Source organism: Macaca thibetana, chromosome 17 (assembly GCF_024542745.1).
Source record: "Macaca thibetana thibetana isolate TM-01 chromosome 17, ASM2454274v1, whole genome shotgun sequence".
Classification (NCBI taxonomy): domain Eukaryota; kingdom Metazoa; phylum Chordata; class Mammalia; order Primates; family Cercopithecidae; genus Macaca; species Macaca thibetana.
Window position 1 is genome coordinate 75,960,631 of NC_065594.1, and position 13,261 is coordinate 75,973,891.

Here is a 13,261-nt window from a genome sequence, read left to right on the forward strand (position 1 = left end):
AGCTGGTAGTGTAGCTGGGAGGGACACATTGGCCTGGGCCAGGGAATCACACTGCATCCTCCTCACCTTTAACACATTGCTACTGTCCACTCGGAAAATAGGTCGAGCAGGTCTAGGGAATGTTGTAGGGCAGTTACAACAATTTGATGGTATATCTTTTCCCTATCTGAAAAACAGAAGTTGTTACCGAGCAAAGATTTAGTTCTGGGGTAACACTAAATGCAGTATCTAGATGTTTGAAAAATAAAGTTTCCAAAAACATCTGTATACAAATTAGGACTTATGAAATATAGGCAAGCATAAGTCTTATCTTCCACCATTGTTGGGACGGAATAAATCTTGAACATTTAGGAGTTCAATGTCTATTAGTAGAATGATTTTTTTTAGGAGGTGATCCCTAAACTTTTTATGTTCTAAGTACTGCATGGTTGAGGGCTGGACTGTCTGGTGCTGAAAGAAAGTGTGTGTTGAATATAGAGCCTGATACACAGTAGGTGCTTAATGGTTAATTGATGCTGGTTGAATACAGTTGTATAGTTGGACGCACCAAGTTTGTTGTTCAGGGAGGATCAGCATAAAACTCGAGCACCAGTTAGAATGTCTTGGGTAGAAATTCACAGCAGTCTGGAGCCACGTTCCCCTGCCGAGAAGGGAGCTGCCAACCCGTGTGAAGTCTGGTCTAGGTGAGTCTTCCCGGGAGTGTGCAGGTGTTATTCCTGCAAATAAGGCCGGCCACTACCAGACGGAGAAGCTGCCCATTTTAAGGTCTCAGATCCGCGCCAGCGACGCTTACCTCGGGGCCTCTTCTCGCCCCACCTTTGCCTTTCTGCCAAATCTCTCCTCGCTCCAGGCCGAAGGGATTCCCACCCCCAGCTGCCTCATCCGAGCCCCGCGGAGCGGCGGACTCCTCCCCTGGAAACTCCTCCGGGGCTGGGGAAGGCTTTGGCGCATGCTCCGTACCTAGGGCAGGTTTTTGCTGCGGGTAGCAGGGCTCCTGTCACACCGGCTGGCGGGTTGTGGCGGTGCCAGCCTGTGTGTGCGAGTGTGTCTGCGTGCCTGCGCCTGGGCGGACAGCCCGGAGCGGCAGTGCGACTCGCCGGGAGAGGCGTCTCAGCAGAGGCGCCTCGCCCGCTGCCGCTGCGCTGCGGGGGCCGCTCTGCAAACTTGCGGCGAGCGCCGTCAGCCCTCGCGGCTCCAGAGCCCCGCGACCTGCAGGCAAAGGCGCCGGGCGCGCGTGCCGGGCGCGGTGCCGCGGCCGGCCGGGGCGGCGGGACCGGGCCGCGCCTTCGCCCTTGGCCGGCGCCCTGGCGAGCCTCATGCAGCTCCAGCGCTCGCGGCCGCAGCTACCCGGCTCCCCGGCTGCGCGCTGCAGGTCCAGGACCCGAACCGCGCTCCTCAGCGCCTGAGCGCCCGCAAGCCGCCGGCGGGATGCCGCGCGTCGCCTGAGAGCGCCGCGCCGGGGCGGGAGCAGGGAGCGGGCTGGCCCGGGCGCCCCCGGGAGCGCAGGGCGTCCCACGCCGCAGCCGCAGCCGAGCGCGCCGGCGCCCGCCTCCCCCGCCCGGCTCGCAGGCCCCGGCTCCGCCAGCCCCAAGGGCCGCGGGGCCGCCAGCCAGCCGCACGCCTCGGCGTCAGGGGCATGGAGGAACGGCGGGCTCCGAGCCGCGCCCCGGAGTCCCCGAAACTTCCGAGCGGGCGCCCGTCCGCCCTGCCGCCGCCGCCGCCGCCGCTTCGCCTGACGGCCTGAGAGCGGGACCATGGATGAAAGGTTCAACAAGTGGCTGCTGACGCCGGTGCTCACTCTCCTCTTCGTGGTCATCATGTACCAGTACGTGTCCCCCTCCTGCACCAGCTCCTGCACCAACTTCGGGGAGCAGCCCCGCGCGGGGGAGGCCGGCCCGCCCGCCGTCCCGGGTCCCGCCCGCCGGGCTCAGGCGCCGCCCGAGGAGTGGGAGCGGCGGCCCCAGCTGCCCCCGCCGCCCCGGGGGTCCCCCGAGGGGCCTCGGGGGGCCGCAGCGCCAGAGGAGGAGGACGAGGAGCCCGGAGACCGAGGGGAGGAGGAGGAGGAGGAGGAGGAAGACGAGCCGGACCCCGAGGCCCCGGAGAACGGCTCCCTGCCCCGGTTCGTGCCGCGCTTCAACTTCACCCTGAAGGACCTGACCCGCTTTGTGGATTTCAACATCAAAGGGCGCGACGTGATCGTGTTCCTCCACATCCAGAAGACCGGGGGCACCACGTTCGGACGGCACCTGGTGAAGAACATCCGGCTGGAGCAGCCTTGTAGCTGCAAAGCCGGCCAGAAGAAGTGCACCTGCCACCGGCCTGGCAAGAAGGAGACGTGGCTCTTCTCCCGCTTCTCCACCGGCTGGAGCTGCGGGCTGCACGCCGACTGGACGGAGCTCACCAACTGCGTGCCGGCCATCATGGAGAAGAAGGACTGTCCCCGCAACCACAGCCACACCAGGTACTGTCCCCTGCCCCGTCTCAGTTCTTCCCCTCCCACCCCCACCCAGTCCCTCTTCTTCAGTCCTGACCCAGAGCGACCCCGCGCTCCCTGCCCCTGCTGATGGTTTCCTGGCGTCTTGGGCGGTTGGCGCCGTGGCTTTGGGGAGGGATGAGAGACGTCTGGATAGTGCCCAGGTCCTGAACTCGTTCTTCCCCCAGTCCCCACCGCTTCCCGCCACCCCTCTGCCTTCACCCTCGAAGGTGTGCGGAGCCACCGTGTGGATCCTGCCTGGTGCCTATAGCACAGCCTGGCCTCCCTCCCAGTGGACGCTGGAAAAAACGCCCTGAAATGGGGAGGGGATCGCGGTCTGGGTTAGACCAGCCTTGCAAAATTGTGAACTTAAGTTTTGGGAGTGCAAACCCAAACCCAGGAAAAAGAAGGGGGAGTAGAGAGGCAAGGCAGGAGTTTTCCAGGTATGGTGAAGCTGGAGACGAATATGATCCCTCTATAAGTGGCTTTTGGGTGGCAGCTCAGGAAACAGTCAATCCTCTTGGTGACACTTTGAAGATACACGTGCAAATTTCTGCTTTACCTCGATAGATAACTCTAATTCTGGAGATGGTCTTTGTTGCCCAGCAGTGCCAGGATTTGGACTCACCTGTCCTCAGAAAGATTTCCATGCTCTTCCTAGGCCATTACATCAACTTATTCCAAAAGTACATATTAAATGCCTACAGGGTGCCTGACAGTGTACTAAGTGCTAAGTGAGTATAAAGATAAAATAACATCCCTTGTTTTCAGGATGGAATGACATTCTTGATCCCCTGCCTCCTAGCCTTAAAAAACAGTAATACAGTGGAGAATTAGGAAAGTTAAAAATCTTAATAGCCAATGAAACTGCTTACATTATTAACATGCTTTGAGAGAGACATGGGCTTAAGAATTTGGTTGAAGGTTCTTTCTGCCCATTGCAATTCGAAGATTAATCTGACATGCTTGCTCAAGGACGAAAATATTAAAAGCTTGGAACACTAGTTCATTGAAGTTTTTATCTTAAAGGTTTCAAACAATTTGGTATGAAGAAATAGGAATTTAAAAGCTCAAGCTCATTATGTTGATAGCACAGATAGCTTTTGCATTTGACGTTATAGAAAAGCTTCATTTACTGGAAGCTACCCAGATTCTGGAATTCACCACCACTGAAGCATCTAATTCTACTTCATTTCTCCAAGAATGAGCGAAATTTCTTTATGGGATTTTTTACTCTGGCAATTTTTCAAATACTTTCCCTCCTCCCTGCTCCTTTTCCTGTTTAATGCACATTGGTTAGAATAAGAAACTGGATTTGGAATGAGGGCATTAGGGTCTTCACTTAGTATATTTTACAGATCCTTTGCTTTTAAATATTTTTAATAGTGTATTACTTTAGATCCTGCCACTCTCTTTTAGCTTAAAACAGTTTTTCAGTTAAGTATTACTTCCAAACCTCCTAACACATAACATGATTATTTCAGTGAGACACAACTTCTGCTACAGTGAGACACAATTTCTGCTACATTTCATCCAACCTTGTACTCCGTTTAGATTAATTCCTGATTGACCCCAAAGAGTTTGCTAGACTGCTTCCCAGCTTCCATTTCACTAAAACTGGAGTCTTATTGATTATCACATAGAAAAGTCTGATTGCTCTTCAGTAGGGGCTGGCATTATTTTTGTCCCATGTACTTAAAAGTCTTAGTAAATAGATGAAAATTTTAGAGGACTTAGAGGAGGATGTGGAATCTAAAAATAATTAGATTTTTGCTTAGTGATGAATAATGCTACTACAGACCCTGAATAGGTGACAAGCAGTAAGGTTTCACTTCTATAGGAAATACTTAGTATCTCTTTATTCTGTGACATAGGAAAACTCCACCGTGACTGTTTAAACATATGATTTCTAGTGTATGATCAAATTATTTTCTTTGTTTAGTAATGGAGCATAAACATTCATTTCTCCCTGAAACACAAGTTAGCAGACAATTAATCACCCTGTTCTGGTTTCCTTTTCTTTCTTAAAAAACACATTTTTGGTAGTATCTTGTTTTTACCTCATTTGATAATCCTTCTTTCTTTTCCTTCTCACCCTCTCTCTCTTCCCAGTAATTCTCAATTACTTCCTTGCTCTAGATACTGTAGGAGGGAATAGTTGTGGCATATGTGAAGTGCTCTGCATCAAAAGCTATAGGGAAAAAGTTGAAAGGATGTTAACAGTAGCATCTCTCTAGCAGAGTAGATTGAATTAGTTGTCTGTCATTGTAATGTCTGTGTACAGCATTCTACAGTCAACTAGATTAGCCTGGATAATGGAGGGTACATTTTCACAATGCAAAATGGCAGATAATCTATTGGTACATAATGGAAACAAGGTTCTACTTCAAATAGGGCTGACTCTAAGCAAAATTGATAAGCAGATCTTGTTGATTTCGGTTCCCTAGTCTTTCTGCTTTTGGTTCCCGCAAAGCGTCTCCTCCCAATTTCACTCAGAGATCAATGCCCTTATGGATCACATAATGGGTAAGAGTAAGGATTCTGGAATCAGATAAGTATGGCTCTTGTACTTACTAGCTGTGTACCCAGGAGTAAGTTACTGTTTCTGAGTCTCAGTTTCTTCACTTTTAAAGTGTAGATAATAATTAGTATGGCTATTATATTATAGGGGTGTTGTGAGAACTAAATGAATCAATGCGTGCAAAATGCTTAGCATAGTATATATGCATGGTATAATATGCTGGCATATTATACTTACTATGTGGATATATAGTAATAGTGCAATATCAGTTGTTAATTGCAATAACAGGTTCTCTATTCAAGGCCTTCTTCCTAAAAAACCATGAGGTCAATTTGTTAGAGAAGCTCTGTATAAATGAGTCACCTTACAGAGATACCATTTTATGATTACTTGTACTAAGCATCCTAGGTTGCAAACTTAAACAATAAGTTGAAAATTATGGACATTTGGTCATCAGTCTTTGTAGGGGAGAAGGTGGGAACAAAGTTAGGGGCACACAATATAATTGGATATACATTCCTTTGGTAACACAAAAAACTATCTGGAATGGTGAGAGAGGAGGTGAGAACATCTAGGACTAAAGGCAGAAGAAGGAAGCCAACTCTGAAGAGAAATACGTGGCAAACCTGAAGGGGCCATCATATGGATTATGTGGGCCGTGAAGGGGCAGGACCTGGGGCTGGTGGTTTGAATCCAGCACAGAGATAACTTCTGACCACAGAAACTGGTTGGAATAGGATGATGGCATATCGGAATGACCTCTTTTATCATATCACTGATGGTTTTTTCCTGTTATTTTTGTGGTGCTTTTCCCCCAGTTACTTTTTTTTTTTTTGGCAGGTTATTGTTTCTCACTCTCTTTATGCTTCCTTCTTTATTACTGTATACCCATTTATCTGCATGTCCAAAGCCTTAAAAGACTCCTTTTTAGCATTCTTGAGTATGTATAGAATCATAGCATTTTATGGCTAAAAAGGACTGAAGAGAGAATCTAGTCCCACATTTTTCATGGGGAATGTAACCATAAAAAGGTGAAATGACATACCTAAGGTTTCTTGAGGAAATTCATGTCTTCATTTGCATAATTTATATTCAATGTTTTGCTTACTATATATCTTCTGTTTACTATGGAAAGTATAGTGGAGTGTGCCTTAAGCACCTACTTACTATGTGCCGGGCACTACGATAGTTCTGGGGATTGCGTTGTAAACATTGGCAGCCCTGTGTAGCCTAGGCTTCATCTTTGGTAAGTGAGTATCACTCCCATTCTTAAATAATGATGGAAAGATATTCTATCTGCATCATTTTGTAAGATAGGATGGCATTTTTTCTCTTTTATGACCTGCACTCCGTTAGTTTTGTTAGAATAGTTTGAACCCTGTGGATGTTATATTAAATAGGACCTTCTGTGTTGCAAGTTATACAAACCTAACTCAAACTTATTTCAGCCAGAGGGGAATTATTGGCTAACCCAGTCACACCACAGGAAGGTGGGGGAGAGGTGGTTTCAGGAATGACTGGACTTGGAGATTTGGGGTCTTTCTTCCCATACTCCTTTGCATATTGATCTCATTCTGTCAAATTGGCCAATTCCACAAGGTGGGCAAATGCTTTTCATATCTAATAGCTCCACAAGCCGAGAGGGAAGCAGGCCTTCTCTGAGTTCCAGTTTGAAATTTTTGGGAATGACTCTGATTAGCCCAGCTTGGAACTTGTGACTATTCTTTCAGTCAATCATTGTGGCCAGGGAGAGAGATAAGGTTATCTGAGTCACCTTATATCACAGAACCATTTATATGACTGGTGTGTGTGTGTGTGTGTGTGTGTGTGTGTGTGTGTATGTGTGTATGTGTGTTATTAGGAAGGAGAGGAGCTACCATAGATACAGCTCCTGGATGGACCACTGGATTCTGGACAACCCCTCCAACTATGTAAACTGTAGATGCAAATACATGAGAAATAAATAAACCTTCAGATCTCTCTCTTTTTTTGTATTCCACTTAGGAAAACTTTTAAGTCAAACTGCAACTCGAATTTATTTGCAGCATCTGGAAACCATGTCATATGAGAATTAATTGAAAGAATGTGTAATATTTAATATTGAGTTGAGAAAAATAAGGAGAGACATAAAAGCTGCCTTCAAATAGTAAAAAAAATGAGACGTGGAAGGTGAGGGAGACTTGTTCTGTGTTGCTGCAAAGGGTAGAACTAGGATAAGAAGTGATAGGATTTCAACTCAGAGTAAGAAAGAACTTAATAAAATTTATAACTGGCTAAAAAGAGCATGAACTCTTTGGTGCTCACTCTCAGTAAAAACTCTAGGAATGTCTGGTTAACTACTGATGTTGTAAAAGGAATTTCTTCTTGGGGAAAGGCTTAGCCTGGATGGCCTTTATTTTAAATTTTGTTAGTTCTAATCTAAGCTGAGTGCAGGGTATCTCCTTTTTCCTACCCTATGCATAGGAAAAAAAAAAAAGGATTATAAATGTACTAGTCCTCTAGCATTTGTAAATATTTCTACCAAGGAAACTTTTTGTAAAGTCTGATGGTATAGACTGTTTTACACATTCAGGGCCAAAAGCAATAAATGGGTCCTGTGTATTAGGTCGTCTGCTTCTTAATAATAAGTATAAAAAGATAAGATGAGAAAATATAACACAACTTGCCACAAAAACCAGAACCACTTTGAAACATTATCTGGTTATTGCTTTTCCTTTAGACAGCAGGCTAAAATATATAAGGAGGTTACAGAGCTCTGTTTCAAAGACTAGACTATCATGGCCTGAACTGCTTTCTAAAGCATAAGCTGTTTGATGTCTCTTCTAATTAGAATTGTTGAACTGCCAAGAAGGTTAATTTTTACCATAAGGTTTTTGTAGTGTAAAACTAAAGAGCAGTGTAAAAGTAAAGAGATATGAGATTGTTCTGTCTGTAGGCCATATCTACTGATTTGTTCATTATAGGGTCTCCTAAAGTATTGCTCTGCTTCAAACCAACAACATTTGCTATAAATCAGTAAGAGGTTAAATTAAACCCTTTCAGTTTTTTAAGTAGTGAAGACATGAATTGGAAGTAGTAAATGGTAATAGGTGATTTATGCTTCTGCTTTCTTCTTGATAGTTACCTTGGAATTTTTGATTGGGTTGATTTTAGAGAAATTGAAATGTTCTCATAAGAGAAGTGAGGCCAATTTAGCTGCCAACAATGTAGATTTGCTTAATCTTAGACTGTTATATTATTATTCCCCAAAGCTAATTATTATCATCTCATTTTGACTAAAGACAATCAGAAGCTTATGGCATTTGAAAGTTATTTATGCTTGATAATGAGCTAAACAGTTTAATTGAGACTGGCAAATCCTAATGTTATTTTAAGAGTCATAAAGTAAATTATTGGGCCAAGAAATAGGTTCAGTATGAAAACAATTAAATGGAAAATCCAAATTAATATTTTGTAGTAATCACTTATCTTGTTTTTGAGTTCATTAGATTGTGGATATCATTTATAAATTCCCTGTTGATTTTAATTGGCCAAATTAATATTTTGTAGTAATCACTTATCTTGTTTTTGAGTTTGTTAGATTGTAGATATCATTTATGAATTCCCTGTTGATTTTAATTAGCTAATACAACTTTGTTTACATTATAGCTGAGCATTCATGTATTGGGAAGAATAGGAAACATTTTCTAACTTGGACAGTGTTATTTGTTTTTATCTTCCTCTGGCAAATACAGTTGCTCAGTAAGACACATGTAAAGTGCCCAGCACAGAGATTAATTTATAGAAGATTCTTAATAAATGTCAGCTTTTAGATTACCTTGAAAACATATTAGCATAACTTGACAAGATTGTGTTAGTTAAAAGATGGAATTATCAAAAGTTTTGTATCATGACTCTGTTATTTCAGGTGCAAATTCTAGTTATTAGTGGTTGCCTTCCATAATTAGCAAGATGCCCACTCCCCAGATTCTCTAGAATAGAAGTAAAAGTAAATATGGAGACCAGAGCTTATTGGACTTACTGGACTATTGGACTTATTGGACTATTTGAGGAGGTTTATCCTATTAGACTGTATGCCACACATCAGAAATTCATTTGTTTACTGACAGATGTATTTGACTCTTGAAAAGGTTAATGTAATCATTCATTTGTGCTTTAGAAAAACAATCAGCCTAAACTGAGATGTGACCTCTGATGTAGGGTGAGAGGATGAGAGAGGTATTTATTAATATAACCTCTGGTTCATATAGATGCTACATTACTACTGGTCAAAGCCAGGTGGCTGAAGGTGATGGTGGTTGGAGATTGTAATATTGGAGAACAATAGAAAGAGATGATGAATAAGGACAAAGACTTCAAGAGAGATTGGAGGAAAACAATGACAAATTTATCAGCCACTGAAAATCATGCGAGTGCTTGATTTGTGATGTAATTGGGGTAATGTTTAAAGACATGGACCCTGGCCAGGCATGGTGGCTCACAACTGTAGTCCCAGCACTTTGGGAGGTTAGAAGTAGGTGGGTCTCTTGAGCCCAGGAGTTCGAGGCCAGCTTGGGCAACAAAGTGAAACCCAATCTCTAAAAATAAATTAATTAAAATAAAATAAAATAAAATAAAATGAAAGCATGAACTCTGAAGTCAAACTACCTGGATTTTAATCTGATTCAGTCACATTCTCTCATGTGGCCCTGGGTTAAGTCAATTATCTGCTCTGCACGTCAGTTTCCTTCTCTGGAAACTGTCAGTAAGAAGAGCACTATCTCATGGTGAGCTTAGGACAAAGCCTGACACATAGTAAGGAAATCATGAAAGAGTTAGCTATTATTATTTTCTCCTGAGACTCATCACATGCATATATGTTTGTTGTTATTGTTGTTGTTTTTGAGACCGAGTCTTGCTCTGTCACCCAGGCTGGAGTGCAGTGGCAAGATCTCGGCTCACTGCAACCTCCACCTCCCAGGTCCAAGCAATTCTCCTGCCTCAGCCTCCCCAGTAGCTGGGATTAAAGGCCCCCACCACCATGCCTGGCTAGTTTTTGTATTTTTAGTGGAGACAGGTTTTCACTATGTTGGCCAGGCTGGTCTTGACCTCCTGATTTCAGGTGATCCGCCCGTCTTGGCCTCCAAAAGTGCTGGGATTAGAGGTGTGAGCCACCACACCCCACCACATATATGTTGTTTTTGTGTAAAAATAAAATGATAGTTAAACCTGTACCATCTTTTTTGAATTTGGAACTTCTCCTCCTGAATAGCGTAAAAATGAATTTTCAAGCTGTGATGCAAAAAGAGAAGCCATAAATTATAAAGTCAATGTTAATTCTTAGGATGCTGTGGATATTCACTGGGCACTCAGTCCAAGAATGGAAACTTGCAGTCTTTTTTCCCCCCAGCATATAGTTTTATTTTTTATGGGAAATTAATGAAACAGCAATAAAAATGTTTAAACATATACAATTAAATTCATACATGAAGCAATCCTGCAGTGAAATTGAATTAGTTGCCTGTGGGCACATAAATATTTGTAGTTCATTCCTATTATTAATATCTTACCATGCTTTTATTGGTAAGTACTGTGTCATTTATTTTCAGAACCTTACATTTGACATTGTGTATTTATGTTTGCTCCTGCTTTCTAGTTTCTTTATAAACATCAAAGGGTATAAATGCTAATCACCTCGATGTCCTTGGTATTTATTTATTAGATTTACAGAGTATTTCTTCCAAATAATTAAAGGCTCTGGATATTTAAGTGTAAACCTGAGAGATGGCATCTGTATTTTGTGGACTCTAGGAACATGGAGGATTTTATGAGTTTACTTCAAATGTGAAAACATAGACTTAGAAAGAAGAGCAAATGTGGTTTTAAAGACAGACGTGTAACTTAATGTGTGTCTGTAAATCTGAAGGTGAGAGCCCCATGATATAGTAAAGAACAAGGTGACATGCCAATAAAGAGATAACAGACAGTGATCATGTAAAGTGTAAATTGTAAGAATGGTACAAAGGAGGGAGAGAAGAAGAACAAAAATAGTCAAGGTAAAGAATGAAATCCTAAAATATCTGAATCAGAAAGAAGGTAATATTGAACGTAGAAGACAGAAATTAATCTGGTATGCAATGGTTTGTCTCATTAGTGCAGTTATGGGAAGTAATCTACTATCCAGAAGGCTATCTGATTTGGAGGGTGAGTGTATTTAAGTGCTACTAATGTATATTTATCTACTTATACATTCTTTTTCTGAATCATGCTGCTGTTTTAAAGTATTGGTAGCTTTCCAGGTCCTTGCAGCAAGCAGAGGCACACTTCGGGATTTCAAAGGAACTAGTTTGAGAGGTAGGAACAGGGATAGGAAAACCAATATTGGACCTCAAGGTAACTTGCAACCAGTAACAAGAGGAAACTGTTAACCCCATTGGATGTGAAGAGGCAAGAGGAGAGAACTGTGTTATCAGTATTCTTTGCCTGCTGGAGGCTGATAGGAGCCCCAGTTTCAGTAGTAGGGGAGAGCAGAAGGAGAAACTTCTGGAGAGGAGGAGTTTGCAGAAAGCAGCCACTGCTAGAGCTATAGAGCAGAGGCCAGGAGAAAGGAGTGGCAGCGCTTTCTCCTCCCACCTGTCCGTTTCCTCCTATTGTCTTCCACACAGTGAATCCACTTAGAAGCTAAAGGGCAAGAGATCTTGCTGATGCATCCGTGGCCTTCAGCAAGTCAGAGAAAGATGGAAAATGGATTTGGGGTCCAGTGATGGGAGGGATGAAAATGGAGACTAACTTGCACAGTGTCTAAAAATAGTTGGAAATTTCTTCTAATTCAGTTTTTGGATGCCCTGGTTGTGTTCTACAAATGAGACCAAGAATAGATACCCCATATTTTAGTACCTGTACTGCATGTTTTCTGCACGGACCATTAGTCTCCATCTAAGGAATGATGAGTGCAGCAAAGGGCCGCTCTCCAAAGGAACAGTTACCACAGACAAAGTGACTTTTCGCTGAGTATTAAAAATAATGCTAATTTGGGTGTTTGTCATCTTGGTACCCCAGAATCATCTGATAATTGTGACAGATTTGGCCAGTTGTATCTATATTATGATGCACAGTAGACAACACACATTTTATGAATTTGAAGTTATATAACAGTATTAGTTAAGACATGACAAGTAGTTTGCAAAACTGACGGTAGTTTGCAAAAACCTTTTCGAGATGAGACCCTTTCTGCCGCTTAGATTTTCTTCTAAGAGCATTAAAATTCTCTAGAGTAATATTTGCGAGCTTTAAGTCTCTGAAGCTAATAGGTGAGGGAAGAAATACACTGTGTCATGTTTGAAACTATCCTCATATTTTTAGTTTTAATTTTAAAGGACTTTTGAAGCAGTATTTCCATATTTATTTTCGGGGAATGTGGTATGTTGAAAGTACACATGCATGTACCTTTTGGTGCAAAATACTATGAAGAGCTTCTATATTAGATCCTAAAAATATTTACAGAAAATTGGTATCTGACAAAACTTGACACAGGAACCCCCAATTCACTGCTTGAATTCTGAGAGTCAAAATGCCATTAGCAAAACACTATTCAACATAGATATTTATAGATGACGAAATCCATATCCAATACCCTGTCTGTAGGTAGTATATCTATTGAGATTGGTACATATATGTCACGTTCATGTCTCCCTTCCAGAGGAGGGGATTTTGAGTTGCTGGGAACAATGTCATCCATGGAGAATATACCAACCTGAATCCTCTCTGTCATTGTACCTCCTTATACATAGCTGTCTTTTCTCTCCTCTCTTTCTCTTGCTTGCACGTGCACATACACCATTTTATGACATAGCTAGAGTCATCGATGGCCTGTCAACAAAAGGATCATTTTCAGGTCTTTGTCTCTGAGGCCACAAAAAAATTGCCTGAGGAATTGTTTTCTACTGGCTATGAAAGTTATTAGTTCTAAGGAACGTGCACTCTGTTGGTCCGAATTTAAGTCCAGTGAATTTAAAAATCCAGGAGAAGTATCAGAGAAGGTGTTTTTTTTCCCCACACAGCTTCCTTGAGTTCCTTATTGTGCCTTCTGTGTATTCGACAAAAGAGGTGGACTAATGGATATTTCTATTTGTAATATTTCTATGAATAAACATTTCTGTCACTACTTTTATTGAATAATGTCAAAAGTACTTGTGTCTAAAAACTTCTCACAACATGAAGGAACCTATGTACATTGGAAGTGTCCAATTTATTATCGGGTGCATTCTTTTTTTTTTTTTTTTTTTTGA

The 13,261-nt window shown here is 42.7% G+C and overlaps 1 protein-coding gene across 1 annotated transcript in view; it reads left to right on the forward strand.

The window, feature by feature from the left end:
• The first annotated feature begins 1,637 nt into the window (after positions 1-1,637).
• HS6ST3 (heparan sulfate 6-O-sulfotransferase 3) overlaps positions 1,638-13,261 on the forward strand; it is a 756,421-nt gene continuing 744,797 nt past the window's right edge. Inside the window, exon 1 of the mRNA XM_050765982.1 lies at positions 1,638-2,461. Within this exon, the coding sequence (XP_050621939.1) occupies positions 1,755-2,461 (707 nt within the window). The 5' untranslated portion in view covers positions 1,638-1,754. The remainder of the gene's footprint in view (positions 2,462-13,261) is intronic.